At 41.6% G+C, this 25,485-nt stretch overlaps 1 protein-coding gene across 1 annotated transcript; it reads left to right on the top strand.

Annotated features, from left to right (window-relative positions):
- Positions 1 to 6,485: 6,485 nt before the first annotated feature.
- Ms4a13 (membrane spanning 4-domains A13) lies at positions 6,486 to 23,821 on the top strand. The gene is made up of 7 exons (XM_021636032.2): positions 6,486 to 6,679; positions 9,514 to 9,629; positions 11,830 to 11,970; positions 13,646 to 13,702; positions 16,307 to 16,426; positions 18,837 to 18,932; positions 23,241 to 23,821. The coding sequence occupies exons 2-7, from the start codon at positions 9,579 to 9,581 to the stop codon at positions 23,298 to 23,300; spliced, it is 525 nt and encodes a 174-aa protein (XP_021491707.2). The 5' UTR covers positions 6,486 to 6,679; positions 9,514 to 9,578; the 3' UTR covers positions 23,301 to 23,821.
- Positions 23,822 to 25,485: the final 1,664 nt, after the last annotated feature.

Below are 25,485 nucleotides of genomic sequence, written 5' to 3'. Positions count from 1 at the left end.
GAGTATGACACCAGAGGACACCCTTGGGCTGACTTGAAAAACGAACCAAATATCTTACATAGCCAGAAGAGAAATGTGACATGCAAATGAGGCAATGTAATTTTCACCAACCACTACCCAGCTTCCACCATCACTAGTCACAGGACTTAGATGAGAACCAATCACAAGCTTTCTGTGGAGGCATCAATTAAGTCCTCCCATAACGCCTATGGAAGAACAGCTGCAGGGAGTGTAGGGCATCAAGATTACCACAGAGGGCACTTTCATTCATGAGCAGAGACGGAGAAAACACAGTCTACACACTGGGAAAAGAGCTTCACCAATCCTACATCTGACAAAGGACTAATATATAAAGAACTCAAGAAATTAACCACCAACAAATCAAATAATTCAATTTAAAAATGGGATACAGAACTAAACAGAGAGTCCTCAAAAGAGGAATCTTGAATGGTGGAGAAGCACTTAACATCCTTAGTCACTGGGGAACTATAAATCAAAACAACTCTGAGATTCCAATTTACACCAGTTCAACTGGCTAAGATCAAAAACTCAAAGTGAGCATGTGGAGAAAGGGGAACCCTCCTCCATTGCTGGTGGGAGTGCAAAATTGTGAAACCACTTTGGAAATCAATCTGGCACTTTCTCAGAAAACTTAGAATAGCCATACCTCAAGATCCAGGTATACCACTCCTGGGTATATAACCAAAAGATGCTAAACCATACGACAAGGACATTTGCTCATCCATGTTCATAGCAGCTTTATTCGTACTAACCAGAATCTGGAAACAACCAAGATGTCCCTCAACTGAAGAATGGATAGAGAAACTGTGGTATGTTTACACAGTAGAATAATACTCGGCCATTAAAAAAGAAAACCATGAAATTTGCAGGCAGATGGATGGAACTAGAAAAGATCATCCTGAGTAAGGTAACACAGATGCAGAAAGACACACATAGTATATACTCACTTAGAGTGAATTTTAGTCACATAGTACAGGATAGACATACTACAATGTGCAGACCCCAAGAAAAGAAGCCCCATGGAAATCTTAGGCTTCGTGTGGGCCCACTAGTTAGGGGAGTGGGGAATATCTATGACAAGGGCTGTGTTGCCTGCTTTCTGATCACTTCCCCCTGATGGGACTGCCCTACAAGACCACAGGGGAGGAAAACAAACTCCATCTTCATGTGAACAGATGAGCTGGGGTGTCTGGGTAGGAGGGCTCCTCTATCCTGAGGAATAGGGGAGAGGGAATGTGGGAGGGGAAGGTGCGAATGGGAGGAGAGGAAAGAGGAGCCTATGACCTAGATGTAAACTGGATTAATTAATTTAAAAAATGTCAAATGGCCTCTCAATCCTCTTCTTACCAGCTTCTCTTTACTGAATCATCAAAAAATTCTGAAAAAGTTGGTTTTAAACACCTATGATTTGCATTTGCTTTTTTTCAGAGAAGGATAAACAAGGCTACCTAGTCTAGCAAATTAAACAATGGTGGAGGCATAAACTTCCCAAACAGGTTGTTTTGTCTAAACAGGAACCACAGCCATCTATTCACTCAGCGAGTAGTTATTGAGCTCCTCCTCTAGAGGGCAGTGTTTCCTGTGCTTGAGGCAAACAGGCATCATTGAAAGTTGAACACCAACAGCACAGGCTCTAAGAGCAACAGTCAATAAATGGGACCTCATGAAACTGAAAAGCTTCTGTAAAGTAAAAGACACTGTTGTCAGAACAAAACGACATCCTACAGACTGGGGAAAGGATCTTCATCAACCCTATATCTGACAGAGGGCTGATATCCAGCATTTATAAAGAACTAAATAAGTTAAAAAGCAATAAATCAAGTAATCCAATTAAAAAATGGGGTACAGAGCCAAACAGAGAATTCTCTGTAGAGGAATATAGAATGGCAGAGAAACACTTAAAGAGATGCTCAACATCCTTAGTCATCAGGGAGATGCAAATCAAAATTACCCTGAGATTTCACCTTACACCCATCAGAATGGCCAAGATGAAAAACTCAAATGACAACACATGCTGGAGAGGTTGTGGAGAAAGGGAAACCCTCCTCCATTGATGGTGGGAATGTAAACTGGTACAACAGCTTTGGAAATCAATCTGGCACTTTCTCAGAAAATTAGGAATAGTGCTTCCTCAAGACCCAGCTATACCACTGCTAGGCACATACTCAAAATTTGCTCAAGTACACAACAAGGACATTTGCTCAACCATGTTTGTAGCAGCTTTATTTGTAATAGCCAGATCCTGGAAACAACCCAGATGTCCCTCAAGGAGGAATGGATACAGAAATTGTGGTATTTTTACACAATGGAATACTACTCAGCAATCAAAAACGAGGAAATCATGAAATTTGCAGGCAAATGGTGGGATCTAGAAAAGATCATTCTGAGTGAGGTATCCCAGGAGGAGAAAGACACACACGGTATATACTCACTCATATAGAACTATAAGATAGGATAAACATCATGAAATCTATACACCTAAAGAAGATAAGCAAGAAAGAGGACCCGGGGTAAGATGATCAATCCTCACTTAGAAAGACAAATGGGATGTGCATTGGACGTAGGAGAAAACAAGTAACAGGACAGGAGCCTACCGCAGAGGGCCCCTGAAAGACTCTACCTAGCAGTGTATCAAACCTTCAGCAGAGTGCACGGAATCATATGAAAGGGGGAGTTAGTATGACGTGGAAAGGATAGGAGCTCTACAAGGACCAAATATATCTGGGCAAAGGGGTTTTTTCTGAGACTGACATTCAACCAAGGACCATGTATGGATATAACCTAGAACCTCTGCTCAGAAGTAGCCCATGGTAGCTCAGTAACCAATTGGTTTCCCATAGTAAGGGGAACAGGGACTATTTCTGACAGGAACTCAATGGCTCTTTGACCTCCCTACTCCCCAAGGAAGGAGCAGTCCTGCTAGGCCACAGAGGATGACTTTGTAGCCAGTCCTGAAGATACCTGATAAAACAGGGTCAGATGAAAGGAGAGGAGGTCCTCCCCAATCAGTGGACTTGGAAAGGGGTAGGGAGGAGATGAGGGAGGGAGGGAGGGATTGAGAGGGAATGAGGGAGCGGGATACACCTGGGATACAGAGTTAATAAAATGTAACTAATAATAAAAACAAGAAAATAAAGACAAGTGAGAAAAAAAAAACGAAAGTTCATACCACATAAATGTTACGCTGCCAGCGGAAAGTAAAATCAGGTAAATGTTAAACATACAAGCAATTTTTTAAAATAAACAATAACATTCCTATTTTATGTAAATATTACATAAACATAATAAACAACAAAATCAGGTTAAACATTTAAATGTGTCTAAGCCTTCTAAACTTGTGCCTGTAAGCTGATACCAGACAAGCTGACCAAAACAGAAATATGTCCCAACTTAGAAGCTACATAATTGCTAGTCCTTTAATTCTCTCATACTTTAAGAAATCATGCATTTGGTCGTTTAATGGCTTTAAAAATACATTGCACTACTGCTTTATGGCTAAATAGCACTGTTACGTATACTGTAAATATATACATGTAAATGTACATAGGTACATGTTAAATGAACTATAGATTATATTTATGCATATATATGCATACAGTACTTTGAGTTTTTTTTATAGGTTCTAAATCACTTAAATACCATTCTGTAATAAAATGCTAACCACTGGTTTACAATTTTTTTCCTCATCTACACTGTTAGGGCAATATGCTGAGTGCTGCATGCTGTTTATTTTATTTCGGCTTTTTAGCATTCCTGTGATCATTTATTTTTTCCACACATCATTTATTTTTTCCACGTCTGAAGATAAGAGATTTGAGAACATTAAGGGTCTCTTTCACAGCCATGTAATTTATAGATGCTGCAGTTGAGGGTCTTACTCCAGCGATCTGAATGGTGCTCTAGAATTCACACCCTTGCCCCTTATTTCCTCCAAGCCATTCCTAGGAAAGGCTCCGGCTTGTGACAGTCATGGGATTATGTAGAGAACACTATTGAGAAATCACAAGGTCCAAGGACGGTTCTCCACACCACTTCTGGCTTTGAGTACACTGTTCTCCATCTTATCTTTCTCATCTGTGAAAGTAGGATTATAAACGAGGTATGGGTAGCACCCAGCACTGAATGGGCACGTGAAGTGACACTCAGCTTAGAAGTCCATATCACATTTTGAGAGCTGCTGAAGGAGCCAGGGGAGTGGTGAAATATGAAGTTCAATTATAGGCATAGTGATCACCTAGGAAGAGGTGTGGTAGGGAGAGAGTTTGCCTGGAGCATGGCTGAGCCAGGAGAATTCAATGAACTATTTCTTTTATTAAGAATGAAGCCAGGAGAAGTTGAAGAGATAGCTCAGAGGTCAAGAGCGCCAGCTGCACTTCCTGACAGGATCTGAGTTGGATTCCCAGCACCTACATGGTGGCTCACAACTGTCCATAGCCAGTGTCAGTGGATGAGACCCTCTCTTCTGGTGTCTGTGAGCTCTGCACACACATGGTACAATCCCCAATCTCGGCAGGCTTACGTCCACTTTCTTAACGAGAATCCCTCAGTTTTTACACAGACAGAATACCTTTTTTCTCTTGCATATCTGTAAAATGAAATTCCTCCTAGCAACTTGGACTAGGTTTTATTTTATCAGGGCTGACACTCAACAGGATCCTGATAGTGAGCCCCGCTATGCACAATTATTTAAAGGGTACTACAGAAGGCATGGTGGTTCCAGGAAATTATCTCTTAATGTCTTTTGTATCCTGGGATACAAGATAAGTTAAAAATATGACCTATATGAAGAAATACTTAAGATTGACAAAGGTTAAAACTAAGTCATACTGCTGGTCGCCCCATGACTGCTTGCTTTCTTGTCATTAAAAAATACAAAGCTTTGCGAAATCAAATAATAAAAATTAAAAAGACTTGAATGTTATGTAACTGACCTATGCTACGACCACAGCAATTTAGAAGCACCAGGGGATACTTACCATTTCTGTTTGTTTAGCTCCCTTATTCTTGTCTACACTCATATTGAATACACATTGGCCCATGTGACAAAGTGATCAAATCCAAGTTAATTTCCACAAATTGTTGGTTATGCTTTAGATGAAAGACAGAGAAAGAGGGAGAGAGAGAGACCAATCTTGGCAGTACATGACAAGAAGGGTCTCTCTTTACAAAACTGGCTCTACTGGAGAATTCTATTAAATCCATAACTAAAGCTGAAGATGCATTCAATGTTGTCGGTCATTCTAGATCACAGTGTGCCTGATATTATTCATTCTCATACACAAAACACAAAGGAACACTAATGTTTCTGTGAGAACACTAATGTCCTTAATCACTCAAGGATTAAACCAAACCAGGGCCTGTGAGACAGCTCAGCAAGTGAAGGCACTTGCCACCAAACCTATGATGGCTCCCCCATGGTGAAAGAAGAAAAACAACTAGCAAGCTGTGCCCACAATGCAACACACACACTGAAATAAAAGCAATTAAAACTAATAACTCTTAATAATATGCCAACCAACACACAATTCAGGAGAAGAGAACCTAGGCATTTTATTTTCTCTTATTTGAGGGGTCTTCCTTTCAATGCAAGGAAGTTAGCTACGAGGTTAAAAAGACAAAGTCACTCACTTTCTAGTCAGTTTTCTTATGCTATAAAAAGCATGGAAAAGATCTTAGTAGCTTTAGAGACTGCTCATTGACTCTTCAGAGTGGTTAAGCTTTAGGAGTGTTAGAAATATTTAGAAAAAAATCTTTGTGAGATTAAAGGACTTAATTATCATCCACTAAATATTTGCACTGTAAATCTGAATCTTATCTTTTCTGAAACACCTAGTTACGTCTTCCAGGCATAAACGAAAGCTCGCAGCATGCTGTGGTTGAAGGAGCATCTACTGCCCAGGGCCTTTAAGCCCTCAGAAAGTCCTCAATGCTGCATGGGGTGGCCTGTGCTCACCAGAGAACTCCGGTTTCCCTCCCAATCTGCCCTCCAGGATCTCACTCTTCTTTTTTTCACAGCCATCTCTACTTTCTACCTTTCTCTTCACAAACACTGAACTACTGCCCGCAGCAAATACAACGCCAATACGGTGCAGAAAAATCTGCAAGGTAAAACCTCCCCCAGCGGGTGGAAAACAGGTCGTTTTGGCCATTTCCTAAAGTCTCATTAATTTCTTTAGCCATTTATATTTGGAGAAGGGTAGAGAGGGAATGAACTACTAACTCGAACACGTGCCTTTTAACAAGCTGAAATCTTCTCAAGTGTGTGGTAAAGGAAGGACCAGGTCTTTGCAACCGTTCTACATGGCTCGGAGAAGTACCTGAAAAGGCAGCGTTGGACCCATGTCCCGGGAAGCCATTGCTAGAGACTCCGGAAGGAGGTTGAAGGGTTGAGCCACCCAATGGCCTGCAGGCCCCAGTGAGTCTGCGCACTGGGTCTCATCCCTCCACCCTGAGAGAGGGCTGTTGCCCCTGACAACCCGGGAGGCCTGAGGAGCTTGACCACCAGCTGGGCGCTAGACTCTGCGCTGCTGCCTCTAATGGCTCTGCAGTCAGGTCTAGCGCTGAGAGCACCATCCACCTTGATCTGTCTCTTCAGCCTGTACCTGGGCCTGATAGAGTGAAACTAGATCCTTGGGCCTGGGGACAAGTGAAATGTGAGGTAACGGTATGCCACTTTATTTTTGTTTCCTGTCAAAATGGACACGGAGTCTGGAGAAAGGGAGGTGAGGAGGGAGAGAGAGTGGGCACATCTCCATTTTCCATCTTCTATACCCTCTCATTTTTGACCATTAAAAAAAAAAAAAACTTTATATTTAGCTTTTGAGATGCGGGATCTCACTGTACTGCTCAGATTGCTCTTGTATGCCTGGGCTGAGCAATCCTCCTGCCTCAACCTCACACAAGTAGCTGCTAAGCAACTATTCATTCTCACCCACTCATTCTAGATTTCATCAAGCACTGAAGGCCGGTATATCATGAAGTGAGGTAGAAAGTAAAGTATTTAACATCACTATAGCATCAAGGTTCCCTGCCAGTCACTTTAAGTATTCATTTAAAATACCAGTCAGAAAAGGCGGAAGGGAAAGTGGAGAAGCTGAATGTTTATGCCCAGGGAGTTAAGCAGCACCAACCATAAACACATGGAAATGAACTTTTTGGTTTCTGGGGACTCACCGTGATTTTCAGTTGGTCTTGAAAATCAAAAGTTAGAACACGCTGTGGCAGGAATTTTGGGCAAAATGTTAAGATGATGAGCTGGGTATCTAGCTACCTTGTACATCTGCGGGCTTTCAGGAAAGGGTTACTGCCAGAGCTGTTAGACTGAAAAGGAAGTGGTCCAGTGAGGGAGAAGGTGGGCAGGAAGCACTTCATAAAATAATTCATGCGTCCACTCAAGATGCTGGACTTAATTCTCCTCTTTTTATCTTAAAATACAAATCATTTTCATGGTTGGTGGGATGGCTCAGTGGCTATGAGTCTTGCTGCTTTTGCAGAGGACCAGAGTCCAATTCTTAGCACCTATATCAGGCAGCTGACAACTGTCTTTAACTCCAGTTCCAGGCGATCTAATGCCCTCTTCCATGGGCATTCAAACACGCATGCAGACACACATTTTTTAACTAAAAAAAGTTTTAATGTTTTAAATTGTTTTTCTGGGACACACATGCACACCCATACCAAAGCTCAGAGAATATCATGAAAAGAGTAGGTAAAAAGATTTAAAGTCTGAAGTTGGGGGAGGGGTTGTGAGACATGGTCCTTCCGGACATAACATGAACTCATTGCAGATGTGATCACCTACACAAGAGTAGAGCCATCAGCTTTTTCATCATGAGAAAGGGAAGGGCTTGGGAGGCCTCACCCGACCTGAGGGCCTGTTGACAGTTAATGGTGGCAGAAGAAAGGGGTATCGCTTTCTTCAGGGCTGTATCCCAGGATCAGGGAAATAACCTCCCACCCATGTTCATTCAGGCAACCCTTCTTAACTCAGCAGGTCAGATGCATAACAAATACAGGAAAGTAAGGGGGACACTTGTTGGGAAGAAAAATAGTTTTGGCAGAAGGTGGGGAGATAAGACAGAATAATGGGGGAGGGCGGAGGAAGACTAAAATTCATTGTACATATAAATGAAACTGCCATAATTAAAAACTAACCACCTTTAAAAAATCATTTTCAGTTACTTTAACTCTAGGTGAATGACTATGATGGGTTCTATTTCTACTGACAATGCTAAAGATAAATACTAGACATCTCTGTGTGTGTGTGTGTGTGTGTGTGTGTGTGTGTGTGTTTCTCCCTCTCTATTCCAGAATACCTGTGCTACTTTTAACATGTGACAGTTGAGCTAGGAAGAACAACAAAGTGATTTGTTCTTTACCTACTTCTAGATTAGTGATGGGATCACCAGAAAATAGAAACAAACAAAAATTAGGTTCCTTAACTGAGTTGCAGAGTAGACATATATAGCTTTTTTTAAAAGAAAGAATTCTAACCAGTTATTCCATTAATATACTTTTTTCGTCCAACAATTAAACTGAGTGTCTTAAGCACATGCACACAATACTTTTTTCTGATTAGCATTTTTATGAGTTCTTCACTTGGATGACTTTACTGTGGACCTCGTAGAGATTACAGAGACACTAAATACTTTACTCTCCAATTTACCACATGATGCTTCCATGTGGCATTTGAAGAACATGGATACCTAGTCATGGTAGAGAAATTGAACTTGGCTGCCTGTAAGTCTCAACCCTTGAGCGTTTCTCAAAGACAGTGTCTGAAATCACAAAACTTACTTTGGTAACATACTTTCTCTCCTGTTGCAGTGATAGACATTGAGAAAATAAATTTTAAAAGCTAAAGATTCATTAAATTTAGCATGCTGCTGGATCTGAAGTTGCAATGTCATTTTGTCAAAGCTGTGTTCTTTCAGAAATGATCAAGGAAAGATCACTACATGATCAGTTGTGTGTCATGATCTTTGTTGTTGACTTTTATATGCATGTGTGCATATCACCAATAATAATAGAAGATGTCATGAATTCAAGAGGGATGGAAGGGAATAAAAAGAGAAATTATAAAATAAACTATACTCATATGAAATTCTCAAATAAATTGTAAAAGAAAATGCAAAATGTGATTGGCACGAAGCTGATTGTGAATGTAAATAAATCATTAAAGCTTTACTGAAATTCTCCAATACTATTCTCTAATTGACCTTCATTCTTTAGCACCTAGAAATGCTGTTAAGTAGTGAGAGATAACATCAGTAATATACCAGTATTTCATAGTCTTAAAAAGAGACTTTTTGATTCTGGAGGTTGTTATACAGAACAGGTAAATGTGCACCCAGGGCTGTGAAAGGTGAAAGTATAGAAAGAAAAAATACTGTGGCCTCTGAGTTTGGGATGGTTATTGTCAAACACTAAGAAACAGATTATGGATTTTTCTCCGAGAAAGAGCATGCGTATGTGTTTTGTGTTCTTTTGTAGAAGTCTGATAATAAAGATATCACCGAAGATCAGAAACAAAATCAACCAGAGGAAATTCTGAAAGTATGGGATGTGGAGAGTCAAAAATATCTACAGCAAATACTATCGTTTTAGGGGTGAGTGTTACGCTTTCTCGTTACTGAGATAAAATCCCCTCAAAGAAACTGAATGGAAAGGGGCAGATTTGTTTTGGCAGCTCATTCCTGAAAGGATGGAGTTCATCATGGAGGGAGGAAAGGGGAGAGAAGGCATACCAGTGGGAAGAGGAGGCTTTGGACTTTCTGGCCACATTGCATCTACTTTCAGGAATCAGAAAGTAAACAGGAAGTGAGGCTGGGCTACAAAGCATGATATCCACCTCTCATAACTAACTTTCTCCAGCCAGGCTCCACTTCTACTTTTTGTTTTGTTTTTGTTCTTGTTTTTTTATTTTTATTAATTACAGTTTATTCACTTTGTATCCTCCCTGTAGCTCCCTCCCTCCTCCCCTCCCAATCCCACCTTCCCTCCCTCCTCTCCACCTGTGCTCCTCTCCCAGTCCACTGATAGGGGAGGTCTTCCTCCCTTTCCTTCTGATCCTAGTCTATATGGTCTCATCAGGAGCAGCTGCACTGTCTTCCTCTGTGGCCTGGCAAGGCTGCTCCCTCCTCAGGGGGAGGTGATCAAAGAGCAAGCCAATCAGTTCATGTCAGAGACAGTCCCTGTCCCCATTACTATGGAACTCACTTGGACACTGAACTGCCATGGGCTACATCTGTGCAGGGTTCTAGGATATCTTCATGAATAGTCCTTGGCTGGAGTATCAGTCTCAGAAAAGACTCCTTTGCCCAGACTTTTTGGACCTGTTGCTCTCCTTGTGAAGCTCCTTTCTTTTCCAGGTCCTACTATCCCCCACTTCTTTCATAAGATTCCCTACACTCTGCCCAAAGTTTGGCTATGAGTCTCAGCATCTGCCTCAACACCCTGCAGGGTAGAGCCTTTCAGAGGCCCTCTGTGGTAGGCTCCTGTCCTGTTCCCTGTCTTCTCCCTCCTCCGATATCCATCCTCTTTGCCTTTCAGAATGGGGATTGAGCATCTTAACCATAAAGAGATGGCTCAGTGGTTAAGAGCACTGTCTGTTCTTCCAAAGGACCTGGGATCAATTCCCAGCACCCACATGGCTCACAACTGTCTGTAATGCCAATTCCAAGGGGTCTGACACCTTCACACAGGCTCTACTTCTTAAAGATTCAACAACCTCCCCAGAAGCACTACAGGCCAGTGTCAGGGGTTCAACATGTGGTCCTATGAACAAGGCACTGCACACTCAGACCACGGCAGTAAGATTTCGCTCTGACTGACTAAAATCCAATGTCTTAAATGATGGCAGTTTTTTAAAAGGTGACCTTGTAGGGATGTATTTGGAATAACTAAGAGGCAAACGCTTCTTTAACAACAAAAAACAAAGCCATGGTGATTGTGTTCCGTAGCTTTTGTCTGGTCTCCCAGTCCTTCATAAGCAAGGATGTGAGGAGGCATGAGTTTAGCAACTGAACTACCACACCCAAAGAAATCCAACAATCTGAAAGAACTGCCAGATTTAAAAGTGGGTACATGTCTGTTAGTTTAAAAGCGTGTCTGTTAGTTTAAAAGCGTGTCTGTTAGTTTAAAAGTGGTCTATCATCGACTCTCACTATACTCATGTCAGTGCAGGGGGATGAATATACAGTTCTGTTTAGTCACAAACCTGTGAGATTAAAGCTTACCTTGTTCAATCAACAGACCCCAAGAAGTTAGGAAAATCGCATGCTTTTGAAACCAGCTGGGAGAAACCTCTTCTAAAGGGTGTGATCTCTTCCTCTGAATTCTTAGACCATGCTGTGCAGACCAGCTGTCCAAGCTGCTGCACAGGAGTTCTTAGCTCTCTGGTGGCAGAGAGCCCTGGGAATAGAATGGAATGTCGCAGTCTGCTCCCCCAGATCACATGCCTACTGCCATCCTTTGCAGCCTGGTTGCTTGGGTGGTTGACTGGATGTTGGGTATGGTGGTGTGAGTGAGAGCCCCCTAGAACCCAGTAACAAACTCTAAATTAAGAATCATTTTTCAATAAGAAAACTTCAGCTTGTCTCTCTTGCGCCAGCAGAGTCCTTCACAGGACACAGGCTTGTCCTTCCTGGACAGCCCCTTTGTCTTGGAAAACCAATGAGAATTCCATAGTTAGTGCATGGCCAGTTTACTTTCATCTTTTGTAAAGATGTTAAATGCTGCTTATGTTTCTTGAAACTGTGTTTTCCTTTACATCATCATTTTAGTACTAACAGCTCTCTCCTCTCACAGGTTATCCAGATTATGATTGGCACCTATCATGTACTCATGTGGTATTTCCTATTGCTGTTGTACATGGGACAGATTAAAGGAGTGTTTGGGACTTATGAACCTTTAACTTACAAAATGGGAACTTCCTTATGGGGAATTACTGTGAGTATAATACATTTGTACTGATTGTATTACTTCAGTAAATAATATTGAATCATATAGTAGACAGTAGGGGCCAGATCCTAAATAAGGTTTTCAGGAGACTCGAATAACTGTTACTTGCTGACTTATTCAAAATCCAATTTCGTCTGTCAACAAATGTGTATTGAGCACTTAATCTACAAGTGCTAGCCAAGAAATGTAGATGTGAGAGGAAAGGACAGCCACAACGTGGACTATATCCCTGCTATATCAAAAGTGGATTTTTAACCATCACATCCATTAGCGTGGTTAATATTTGGGTTTGCAGGCATCTGCACTCCCGTGTGGTTTCTAGGCAGCCATTGGGTGGAAGGAAAACTTGGAGTGTGGGGCTCTCCAGAAGTCAAGGGAAGAATATATCACAGACACAAAGAAAGATCAACCTTATTGTCCTCCAGGGGTTTGTCAGTGAAGTAAAGGTTGAAAACTGACTCCCCGTAATCATTCATAAACAAGACACATAGTTTCGGTAAAATGATGACATGAAATCCTGATTAGACTTGGTTTAGGGGAATGGAATGAGAGCTGAGGAAATTTTTTATAATTATTTTTAGTTCAGTGGTTTAGAGCATGTCCTGCTCTTACGAAGGACTGAGATTTGGTTCCCAGCACCCATATCAAGGGGGTCTACAACTTCTTGCAACTTCAGTTCCAGGAGATCTGACCTCTGAACTTCTGACCTCTGCAGCAACTGCATGCACACACATATTTATGCATAAATAAAATAAGTAAAGCTTAAAAATAAAAAAGACAGTATTTCAGCAAAGTTGTGTAGCCTGCTTTTAATTAACACAGAAGCGCTTTGCACTTCTTGGAAAATAGAATCTTGGAAAGAAATAACGAAATGTCTTTCAAAATAATTTTTATAAAAGGCACGGTGGCTGTAAAGATGACTCAGTGAATCAGAGTGCTTACTCTACGTGCAATCATGAAGACCTGAGTTCAAATCCCCATCACCCACATAAAAAGTTAGGCATGGCTGCACATGCCAGTAACAACAGCAGTGGGGGTTGTAGACTTATGCATCTGCCCACTCATGTGCACAAACCTCTCACACACACACACACACACACACACACACACACACACCAGACACGGGTGCATGCATAAATAGATAAATAAACAAAGCAAAGGTGTGGGCAAACTGTGGCCTTAATGGTAACTATAGCCTCTCCATAAAAAGGCTATTTTGTACAGTCGTAGTGGCTAATGAATTTATGGGCCACTTCTTTTCATATCTGGATATATACACAGTCGCTAAGGTCCCTGGTTTCTTATGAGGACCAAGAGAAGTTGGAGTGACACCTAAATGAGTTACATAAGAGGTATCACAGACCCAAACTTGGTCCTGGGTTCAGGAAGGCTCGGGAAGCCATAGCCATATACCCCAACCTAAATCCTGCCCACTGCCCCCTGCTTATGCCTGTTGTGGCCCTCCTGTCACTTTCAATACCTGTCACCTTTTGAAAACATCATTACCTCATCATGAAAGCTCATCCCAACCCCCTGTACCAAAACTTCTCTGTTACCATTACAGTTCTGAAAATCATTGGCCTGGAAGATAGAGTTGTTTTAAAGTATGCTTAAATTGCTGAGCATTATCAATGAGTATTGACCAATATGTGTTTTTGTCTAGTTTGTCTTTTCAGGAGCCGCCACAGTAAAATCGGCAAAACATCGGAGTAGATATATGGTAAGTTGAAATGCTTGGGGCGTCTCTAGTAGGTACGTTCACAAAACAGAACAAGAGGTCTGAATGAAGACACTGTTGGGCTGTACAGATGGCTCGGCAATTAAGAGCACTTCCTGCTCTTACAAAAGGCCAGAGTTCAGTCCCCAGTGCCCACACTGGCTTACAACATCCAATACGTCCAACTCTCAGATATCTGTCTTTCTCTGTAAGCAGAAAGCCACCCGTGGCGCTCTTGTTTAAAACTCTACTTTATTTGTGGTGTTTAGGCTTCTACCTCCTTTCCATTAACACCCCAACCTTAAATAGGAGAGGGGAAAGGATAGTGGAGAGAAGGTTCCAGACCCCTTTACTTCTCCCAGCTCTTTAGCGTCAAGGGGTTCTTTTAGGGCTCTATACCAATCTCCGTCAACTGCAGATGCGGCCAGCATTCTCCTTCACGCTGCTGCATCCCCGAATCATCTCTCTCCATCTATCTGCTCCAAACCGCCACACAGTCTCTGGTCTCTGGTCTCTCCAAATTGCTCCATACCATACACCAACACTAAACTCCATGCCGAACTCCACCGAATGCCACGAACGCCATGGTCTCTTTCTTGGCCTCATATTTGTACTCTGAGTCCTAGACCACGCCCCTCTCCATGCCGCACATGGAAGGCCATTACAAGCTTGCAAAGATCATGCTCCACACGTGACAATTAACAGGTGTGGACAAACTGTAGCCCAACTAAAATCCCACACTTGGGATTAAAACATAAACATTTTTACATAACGTACAAAGAAACCAAAACTTCCATTACAGGCCTCTTAAGGCAGCTGCACTCACACGCACACACATATACACCACACACCACACACACACACACACACAGACACCTTCAGAATAAAAGAAAAACAGTCTCTAAACAATAAAGGAATCTATAAAATAAATGAAGTAAATAAATAAAAACCTGAGATCAGATTATTTATGTAGACCAGACACTTAACAATCATGATGATCTCCTGCAAAAGTACCTAAATTTAAATAATAATTTTTGTTTGGATTTCTATGCCTAACATTGCATGAATCGTGTGGTTAAATATTGTTTACAGAATGTACAGCATTTCTTCTGTGCCTTAACACTTCATTTTCTGGTCAATCCACTTTGGAAATAGTTTGTTTCAAAAGAGGGATTTTCCAAAGAAAAAAAAAACTGTTCATGGTGTAGAGAAAAAAAATGATTACAAATATAAATATTAGATGATCAATCCTCATTTAGAAGGACAAATGGGATGTGCATTGAACGTATGACAGGAGTCTACCACAGAAGGCATCTGAAAGACTCTACCTAGCAGTGTTTCAAAGCAGACACTAAGACTCATAACCAAACCCTTGGCAGAGTGCAGGGAATCATATGAAAGAAGGGGAGTTAGTATGATATGGAAAGGATAGGAGCTCTACAAGGACCAAATATATCTGGGCACAGGGTCTTTTCTGAGACTGACACTCAACCAAGGACCATCTATTGATATAACCTAGAACTTCCACTTGGATGTGGTCCGTGGTAGCTCAGTAACCAAGTAGTTTTCCAAAGTAAGGGGAACAAGGACTATTTCTAACAGGATCTCAAGGGCAGGCTCTTTAACCTCCCCACCCCCCCAGCGGAGGAGCAGTCCTGTTAGGCCACAGAGGAGGACTTTGCAGCCAGACCTAGAGATACCTGATAAAACAGGGTCAAATGAAAGGGGAGGAGGTCCTCCCCTATCAGTGGACTTGGAAAGGGGCAGGGAGGAGACCAGGGAGGGAGTGTGGGGTTGGGGAGGGAATGAGGGAGCGGGATACAGCTGGGACACAGAGTCAACAAAATGTAACTAATAAGAAAAATAAAATTAAAAAAAATAAATCTTAAAGAAAAAAAACAAATAAAAATATTAGAATTTTAGACCTAAAAAGGTATCTTAGAAATCAATTAATCTAATCTTAAATTTTTACACGTAAGAATCCGGAGATGGATATATGGCTGCTCTTATAGAGGACTCAGGTTCAATCTCCAGCACCAACGTGTTGGTTCACGGCTAAGGGCATCTGACTTCCGCTTCTGTCCTCCAGGAGCACTATGCATTGTGACATGCTGACCGGCATCCAGGGAAAGCACCCATACACATAAAATAAATAAAATCTCAAAATCCTAAAAAAAAAAAAATTCTGAAGTTGACAGGTGCTGGCGGTTAATAAAAAAAAAAACAGGATTCAAACATGTCAACTGCTATTTTTCTTTATTTCTACAAAGAGTCACCATTTCTCATTAGTTTTCTTTATCTTTTAACTCTTTCCGTCAGACATCTTGATCTTTCTTACAGCTGACTTACCGGATTATAAAACACAAAGGTTTTGAGAATTGATGGAATTCAAAACTTAGCAGCATCTAATGATGGATTCATGTTTCCCCTAACTTAATACTATTTTATGTAAGTCAGAAAAAAAAATGGCAAGTATGAGCACACTTTGAGAGCTTCACAAACTATAAAGAAGTTTTAACTCAGTTTTTTCCAGTAGAAACAAACAAATAAAAAACATGTAAAATACTTACTCTGAATGTTGTAAGCTTACTCGTGTCTCCTTTTCAGCTTGTCTGTGCCCTGTCCCTGAACATACTTTGCGTAATTGTTACGATCATTGCCGCCAGCCTGACAATAGCGGAACTGGCTTATTTCCGGTCTGTGTCATATAGGAATTATGGACAAGCAGTAAGTAACTGAGTTTATGTTTGAAATGATGTTTTTATTCTTTGAAAGTGTCATACAAGGTAGTTTGATCATATTCACCCACTTCCCCCACACACACCAATGCCATTCAGATCTACCTCCCATCTCCCTATCCCAGTTTCATTTTTGTATTCTATTTATTTCAGTAACCAGTGGAGTCTATTTTGTCCTGCCTTTGCACTTACAGGGGTGAGGCCATCCACTAGAGTGGGATTGACCTACCTAGGGGCTATGTCCTTAAAGAAAACTGATTCTCCTTGCCCAGGCGCTGTCAGTTCTCAATAGTGCCTTAGTTAGGGATGGAAACTCCTGAGCTGCCTCTCCCCAGCCTCTTCCAAGCTAGAATGTTGATTTGTTTAACCTTGTGTGTGTGTTGTGCAGGAAAACACAGGTTCTTTGAGTCTGTGAGTCCAACAGCCCTGGCTTGTCCAGAAGACACAAAGATGCTGTTCCTCTGTGATCTATGGTTCTTAAAAGGCTCTTTGGCCACTCTTCCAATATGGTTCCTGAGCCATGAGTTGTGTGTGTGTGTGTGTGTGTGTGTGTGTGTGTGTGTGTGTGTGTGTTGCATGTATATATGTGAAGGCCAGGAAATAACTTCAGGTGTCTTTTCTCTTGGCACTGTCCATCTTTAATTTTGAGACACAGCCATTGGCCTCAAACTCCCCAAGCAGGCTAGGCTAGTTGGCTAGTGACTACAGGGATGAGCCTATGTCTGTCTCCCCAACACAAAGTGTGGTGACACTAGCTTTCTCCCTACCCCTGTCCCCGCCCCTGCTCCACCTCTCTCTCTCTCTCTCTCTCTCTCTCTCTCTCTCTCTCTCTCTCTGGTTCTGGAAATTGAGCTCACTTTCTCTGTCCTGCTGGCAAGCACTTTACTGACTAAGCCATCCCCAGTCTCTCCACTGATGGTATCTTAATACAAAAAGAGTACAGTTTCGGGCCACTAAGCCATTCGCCAAACCAGGAAGAGAGCCCTGCTGTTGCCACATGTGTTTGAACCATGAATCCCTAATCATTTCTGACCTCACACAGGTCTTTCTTGATGGCATGCTTTTGCATCTTATGTGGATTTTGCTTTAGTGCCTCACTGCTAAATGTACATCAGGCTTGTTTCTTTGTACCCCAGACTACATATAAGTATAATATATCACACTACAATAAATGTGACTAGCTTTGTTGATAACACAAGAGATTTGTTTGAGTTGTATTGGCTTAGCGTTCAAAATCATCAGAAGATGGAAGATCACCAGATCTCCCATGCTCATAGATCAGTAAGATTAACTTAGTAAAAATGGCCAGCTTACCAAAAGTCATCTACAGATTCAATGAGACTCCCATCAAAATATCAGCACAATGCTTTACAGACCTTGGAAGAATAATTCTCAACTTCATATAGGAAAACAAAACACCAAGGATGGCTAAAACAATCCTTTACTCATGGAGAAGACAGTGTGTGTATTAACCTATGCACCGCTGGGACACGGTCTTCAGACAACCTTGACATCTCACGTGCACTTCTTAGCAATGATGATACCTGAAGGCCTATATACAAACCTGGCGGAAGCCCTGTGGTAGAAATGGAGGCAGGAGTAGGGAGGCTTACAGCAATTTGGAAAGAAATAAAAAAAGAAAACAAGTGATGAAAATAGAAAATGCAGAACAGCAGTCCAGTTCTAGAGAGTCTAATGTAACTGTGGAATTAAACAAACAAACAAACAAATAAACAAACAAAGGAAAAGAAACAACACAAAAGGATAAACTAGAAGAGACCTGGAATACGCTTTTCTAACACCACTCTAAATGATGTTTTTCATCACTAAATATGAATGTTATTCTATTCCTTTATTCTTGAAGAAGGCATTACTATGATCTAATTTAGTGGTACTGGAGATGGAGAGGATAAATTAATTAGGACATGAACACTATAGTTATTATTACTGTAAATCCAAGTAAAAGCCCCCTAATTAATTTTCCAGAAGCACTTTTTCATTTGTTGGATACCTTCTATGGAATTGCCTCCACAATGCAAAAGGCCACCTGAAATTATCCCATCCCTAGAAGCAAACGTGGAGAGAAAGCCTGTGGGAAGCCCAGTCTCTGATCAAGGGGGCGTCTAAGAACAAGTCCCTCCTTGCAGGACTCCGGGAGGAACCCAGATGTTGTAGAGTAGATATGAAGCTGGTCCACCTCTCCATCCCACACACACACAAACACAATAGAAAGATGCAGGGAGAAGATTATCCACCCAAAAATGCTCAGGGAAATCAAACAGAAAAGGAAGGTCACCTGCTCCTGTGTTCCTTCTCTTTGAATTTCACTCCAGGGTCCTCTTGGGTGGGCACCCTCTGAAGATAATAACACACCATCTCTCCCTCTTTCCTGGTTTCAGAAGCTGGGGAGGGAAGTGTCCCGTGTCTTGTTGTTCTCCTACCCCCTGGAATTTGGGATCGCCCTCACATACGCAATCTGCAGCTGTTCGTATTTGGTAAGTGTTTTCTCCAGCAATTCAAGGGCTTTTGGCTTCCAGTAAACAAACTTGGCAATCTACAACTATCTGGAACTCATAATGTAATGTGCAATGTTTCCTTTACCTTTTTTGTTGTTGTTGTTTTGTTAAAAAAAATTGGCTATAAAAATGACGAGAATAATATATAACATTGTAAAATTAATTTAAAACACTTATGTACACAGCCGAGATACAAAGTGAATAAATTGGAATAAATAATAATAAAATAAAAAACAAAACAACACATATATAAGGTGATTCTTCCTTTAATATTGTTCTCATCCTCTCTACACATTCAATTAAACACAAATACACATATACCCAAAGCTGGAGACACACCTTGCATCCACAGTCAGGAAGCAGAGAGAGGCGAATAAATGCTGACGCTAAGGTTGATTGCTTCCTTCTGTACAATCCGGATCCTCAGACCACCATGTGATGCCATCCACACTTACGTGTATCTCCTCACAGCTAACCCTGTCTGAGAACACTAACCCACAGAAATGCCTGTAGTGTATCTCCTGGGTGGTTCTAAATCTCCTCTTTCAAATTAGAATTAAACATGGCACCCAGTACCTCCAGCCCTTAAGTTCACTAGTAAAGTAACTGGTGAGTAAGACTGGGGGGATCCGCAGCCTTGCCGCTTTGGGAGCTGATTTTGCTTGAGACATAGAAAGTTTCTATGGCATGACATAGAAAGTTTCCTCAGGGAGGGTGTTACTGAAATGGCAGAGAGTTTGGTGGCAAATGGGCAGGTAAGACCACAGCACTCAATCCAGCTGAGATCATAGGAGTTCATATTACTGTTGTGACAAGAAATTGACAGAAACCCAACAGAGATGTTCAGAGAAGCCAGCCACTACTGTGGACTCTGCTGATAGCTTAGTCATCCATGTGTATGAAAAAAAAAATGTAAAGATGTTGACAGCTCTGCATGCACTAAGGAAACTAGAGACAGTCCTGCTAAGTTACCTGCCTGGGCTCATAAAAAGCCTCCAAAATTAAGGGAAAACTGGGGTACACACAAATGACCCAAACTTCACAAACATTTCTCAAATACACTAAGAAGACTTTATTGGCTGAAGGTGTGTCTTGTTTTTCTAGTTCTACCACAGCAAAGCACCATACATTATGTAGCTTAAATGAGAAAATTTATTTCCTCACCATTCTAGTTTAGAAGTTCAAGACCAAAGTTCAGAAGAATTAGTTTTCTCCAAAGCCCCCTCCTTGGTTTTCAGTGTCTTTACGTGGTCTTCCCTCGAACAGTTCTGTGCCCTACTATCGTCTGCACCCACAGTCACACTGGAATACAGCCCAGCCAAATGTCATTTTTATAATATGTCTGATGACCCTTTGGAGGGACAAATAACCCTTTTACAGAAGTCTCTTAAGACCATAAGAACATGCAGATACTTACATTACAATTCAAAACGGTAGCAAAATTACAAAGTAGAAGCAAAAAATGATTTTATGATTGGGCTCACCACAACATGAGGAACTATATTAGGAAGGTTGAGGACCATGGATTTATGTTATCTAACATCTAAAGTATCTAAGAATTATCTGAGATGTCCAGTTTCAAACAACAGCATAAATACAATGAATGAAAACAATGACATGCGAGGTGGTTGGATGAAAATGGCCCACATAGCCTCATAGGGCGTGGCACTATCCATGTGGCCTTGTTGTAGTAGATGTGGCCTTATTGAAAGAAGGGTGTCACTGGAGGTGAGCTTTGAGGTTCCAGAAGCTAAAGTGAAGACCAGTGGCATTCTCTTTTTTTTCCTGCTACCTGTGGATCCAGATGTAGAATTCTCAGCTTCTTCTCCAGCACCATGTCTGCCTGTGTGTCACCATGTTTTCCACCATGACGATAATGGACTAAACCTCAGTAAGCCAGCCCCAATTAAATGTTTTCTTTCGTAGGAGTTGTCATGTTCATGATGTCTCTTCACAAGCAATAAAACACTGAGACAACACATAACGTGAACACTCAGGAACTGATCCTTATGTCCTCTGTTAAGTATAGCTACCACTCCTCATAAAAAAAAGGGGGGTGTCTTTTTATGCTGGGAGCAATTGCATACTGGATTCGCAGAAGCAAGCAAGTGAGCTGCAAGTGAGCTTCCTGGAGGCAGCCCACTGGTTTTTGCATGACTGATGAATGGATGTATCCCTGGTGTAGGCAAAGCCTCAAGGGTTTTGACTCAAGACTGCTTATTGTTGTTATACTGCCTTCCCATGCTTGTCTCATAGATCTGGCCTGGCAGAGACCCTCACTGCTTATTGCTTCACCCCATTGCACAGATTTCCTGTAGATTATTTTGAAAATGTACCCTTGTGACGTGGTGCTGTTTAAACAAATTGATGGTTTCATAACCTCTGATGATGATTTTAAAGAATATCTGACTTGCTTCAGATATTTTAAAACCCTTCAAGTAATTTTAAAACCCTCCTTCAGTATAGCAAAAACTGCTAGGAGCTCTATGAACCTTCATGTGTCAAGCACTTGATTTATACCAAGAGGAAAAACATGACTGAAACAAATAATCAAGGAAATACATTCATTCTAGGTTTAGTCCAAGAATAAGGCCCAGGTTTACACCATGATAAAAAAAACCATATGAATATAGAAACAAAGAATAAATGGTTAGCCATACAAGACAAGACAGACACCTGTTTCTTAGAAAGACCTTGACGTAAGAAAAAAAACTTGCTTTGAAGACATAATATACACTTGAAAATAAAAAAGATAAAATTTCTGGTTGAACTCACAAGAGCATATAGATAAAACTACTGCTTTAAAAAAACCTACTGCTTTAAACTTATAATAAGAAATCTAGTTAGATATTAGGATCAATAGTCCTTCTGTAACCCCTTTTTACGTAATGATTAAAATTATTTTAATGATGTATTTTTCCATACATAGAGAGCCTTTGTAACACTAGAAAAAAAACCCAAAAAACAACAACAACAACAAAAAACACAAGACAGAATTAAGCATTTGTTGAGGCCACCCACTTCATCCAAAAATGTGTCTGTCTATATACATATATATGGATGAATGGTGTCAGAATCAGGCCAAGTTTCAGAATTGAGTAAGACTTCAGAAGCAAGGTACAGAACCAGAAAGCTGTAAGGGAGAAGAGCAGAACCATGTCCAGACAGAGTAATGGGCAAACACGTGGACAGCAGATCCAGATGAACGAATGGTGGACAAATAAATGACAATTGAAAAGGCCACGTCAAGAATGGAGACCAAACCAGCATCCCAAACTCCCGGGAAAATCAGAATTCTCTTCTTGCCCTTCCCTTAGCACACACACAGGCAGGCAGATTATGTGTTGGTAGAAGTCTTCACCCTCACAGTGTACGGGGATGGCAACGCTGGGTACCAGTAAGGGTGCCACACCCTTTCCTCCTCTGGTGTGTTTTATGAGTTCTTGGGCTTTTTCTTACATGATTTTAATATGCTCCTGGGCTCCTATAGTCCTGCTGTACTTGGATCAATTAGTACAGTGGCACCCTCACTACTTTAAAAAATAACTTATATAGCAGTCTCTGTCTTGAGGGTGGTGCCCGATGGGCGATGGTGTTTATGTTCAAGGTGCTCCCGAAATACATACCTTTTAATTCCATTCATGTGAAGTTTCAAACAAAGCAAATCTAAAATACAACTGTAGTGTTTATGGATGCAAGCTTAGCTGGGAAAACTAGAAAGAAAGAAAAAGGAATTGATTACCTGAGAGTCAAATAACACTGGAAATGGAAAGAATGGGCAATCATTGGGATATGTCATATGAAGCTAAGATTACTCTGAGAGTGATGGCATATGTGTTGTGTTCAAGCAGAACACGACTTTAAAAAACAAAAATCAGGAAGGAGCTTGACTTGGTGGTTAGGAGAATGGGTTGCTTTTCCAGAGGACCCAGGCTCAAGTTCAGTTCCCAGAACCCACAGGGCAGCTCACAGATCTGTAACTCCTGTTCCAGGGATCTAACATTCTTTTCTGGCCTCCTCACGCATCAGGCATGCAAGTGGTACACAAACATGCATGCAAGCAAAACAGCCACACACATAAAAATAAATATCAGAAAGTATATCAGAGGTTACGCAGTAGAGACTTTAAAATAAGGTAATTTGGATTGAGACCAGAAAGAGAACAAAGAGCACTGTGGACCCTATTCTGTGAGTACCAATGTCACCTGTATTCTTTTTAACTCTCTATTACTCACATGATTTGAAACACTGGATGTCAACTAACAGTTGACTGCTCTTTCTTTCCAGGGAAGAAGACGACAGGAAAGTATAGAAACTGTTACTGACATCATAGAAAGCAGCCTCTGAAAGCTGAAGAAGACATGAGCAACTTTCATGGCTGCTGACACCTGATGTAGGTGCCAATGATCTTTCTATGTAACAAGGCCACTGCACAACCCATACATTTTGTGCGAAAGGAAAATCACAGCAGGTTGAAAGTCACCCCTTGGTATTTAAGGAGTGTTTACACACATATCTTCTAGGTTCCAGAGGGGAAAGCTTTTCCTATGTAAGTATGATACTATCACAAGAAAACATTTGCTAACTAGCCACTCTGAAGAACTGTCAACTCTCCCCAGCAGATCATCCGCAGCCGACCATAAAACCCACCTGTAACCTGTAGAGCGCAGGCTATAAAATTTGGAGCATAATCCGTAATTCAGAGGAAGACTTTAATTTCTGTCCCTGTGAAAGTACATTCCACACTCTGCATTCTTCTGCTTCAGCTAGCTTCTACCTCCACACAGCAAGGATCCAAGGTCACCAACTGAGTGCCTTTATTGTCCCATGACTTTTCCTGTCCTCATTAAAGTTCCTTTCTGCCCTGCATGTCTCCGCTGCCTTTCTCCCTTCTCATTCCCCTGCTTTCTGCTTCTCGTTATTTGAGTTGATGTTCGCTCACATTGCAAAGCAAACCGCTTTCCCACGTTGAGCAGCATTTCCCAGGAAGCTGTGTGCATGCAGTTTACTTGCTTTTCGCAATGCTAAGGATAACCCGGGTGTTTTTACAGCTACGGTGGACTGTTTTCTCTCCATCTCTCAAGGCATTACACAGGTTGTTCTCCAACTATCAATTAAGACTTTCCCACTCCTTTATATATTTTTTATTAATTTGTTTATTCGGTTTACATCTCGGTCGTAGGCCCCTCCCTCCTCTCCTCCCAGCCCCGCCTTCCCTCCTGCACTCCCTCCCGTATTCCTGAAAATAGGGGAGCCCCCACATCCACACACCCCAGCTCATCCAGTCGCATGAGGACTGAGTTTGTCTTCTTCCCCTGTGCCCGGTAGGACAGTCCCATTGGGAAGTGATCAGAAAACAGAGGCCATGTCAGAGATAACCCCGCTCTCCTCACTAGTGACCCCACTTGAAGCCTGAGCTGCCCATCGGCTAATATATGTAGAGAACCTAGGTCCAGTCCACGCATGATTCTGGTTGGTGCTTCAGACTCCAAAGCCCCCCTGGTTCCTGGTTAGTTGGCTCTGTTGGTCATCTTGTGGAGCTCTTGTCGCCGCTGGGTCCATTTATCCTCCCCCCATCTTTTACAGTAGACTCCCTTTGCTTCGCCAGCGTTTGGCTGTGAGTCTCAGTATCAGCTGTTGGGTGGAGCCTCTCAGAGGACAACTCTGATAGGCTCCTGTCTGCAAGCATAAGAGTTGTAGGGGTTGGCTTTCTTTCATGGCGGTGGGTCTTAAGGTTGGGCCTGGCATTGGTTGCTTATTCCCTCAATCTCTCCTCTATGTGGGCTGCAGAGACGGCTCAGTGGTTAAGGGCACTGGCTGCTCTTCCAAAGTGATCCAGGTTCGATTCCTAGCACCCACATGTCAGCTCTCAATGGTCTGTACCTGCAGTTCCAAGGGATTTGACACCCTCACACAGACACGTATGCAGGCAAAACACCAAAACATATGAAATAAGCTTTAAAAAAAAAATTCAGAGATGAGCTAAGCAGTAAAATTTGTAGCATCAAGAAATCTTAATTGTCCCAAAACTTACCCTGCCTACAAGACCTGCAGGGACAATTAAGATTTCTTGATGCTACAAATTTCAGTGCTTAGCTCATTTCTGAAAGTCTGCTATGTGCAATACAAGTATTAAACTCTGGACTGTCAAAGATTAACAAGACGCCTCATGATAGTTCTTATTTTAGGAGAGGGACAAGCAGTTAAGAAATCACAACGGTGAATGATTCATATATTAAGAAATATGTGAGAAATGGAATATGACAAAAGAGAGAATGCTCTTTCTGGCGTAAAGATGATATTTTGTGAAAACTCCAAACAGGAGATTTGTACTTTGGGGGTTTGAAACGTGGGAGGACATTTCAAATGGAAAAATTAGGGTGGCTATTCCTCTACTGAAGAGGAGGAGGAAGAGGAGAAGGGAGAAAAGGAGAGAAAGGGGGAAGAGAAAGAAGGTAGAGAAGAAGCAAGGGAAGGAAGAAGGCAGAGAGGAGGAAGGAAGAAAAAAGAGGGAGAGGAGGCGAAGAAGAGG

The sequence above is a fragment of the Meriones unguiculatus genome, chromosome 1, assembly GCF_030254825.1.
Source record: "Meriones unguiculatus strain TT.TT164.6M chromosome 1, Bangor_MerUng_6.1, whole genome shotgun sequence".
Lineage (NCBI taxonomy): Eukaryota > Metazoa > Chordata > Mammalia > Rodentia > Muridae > Meriones > Meriones unguiculatus.
The sequence above is the reverse complement of the archived record's forward strand: the minus strand, read 5'-3'. Positions and strand labels throughout refer to the sequence as shown.

Bases quoted from the DNA above. Each gene is read 5' to 3' on its own strand.
- Ms4a13 (XM_021636032.2), top strand. From the start codon at position 9,579: ATGGGATGTGGAGAGTCAAAAATATCTACAGCAAATACTATCGTTTTA. The intron at 16,427-18,836 runs GTAAGTAACTGA...TCCTGGTTTCAG, and splicing joins ATAGGAATTATGGACAAGCA to AAGCTGGGGAGGGAAGTGTC. The intron at 18,933-23,240 runs GTAAGTGTTTTC...CTTTCTTTCCAG, and splicing joins TCTGCAGCTGTTCGTATTTG to GGAAGAAGACGACAGGAAAG.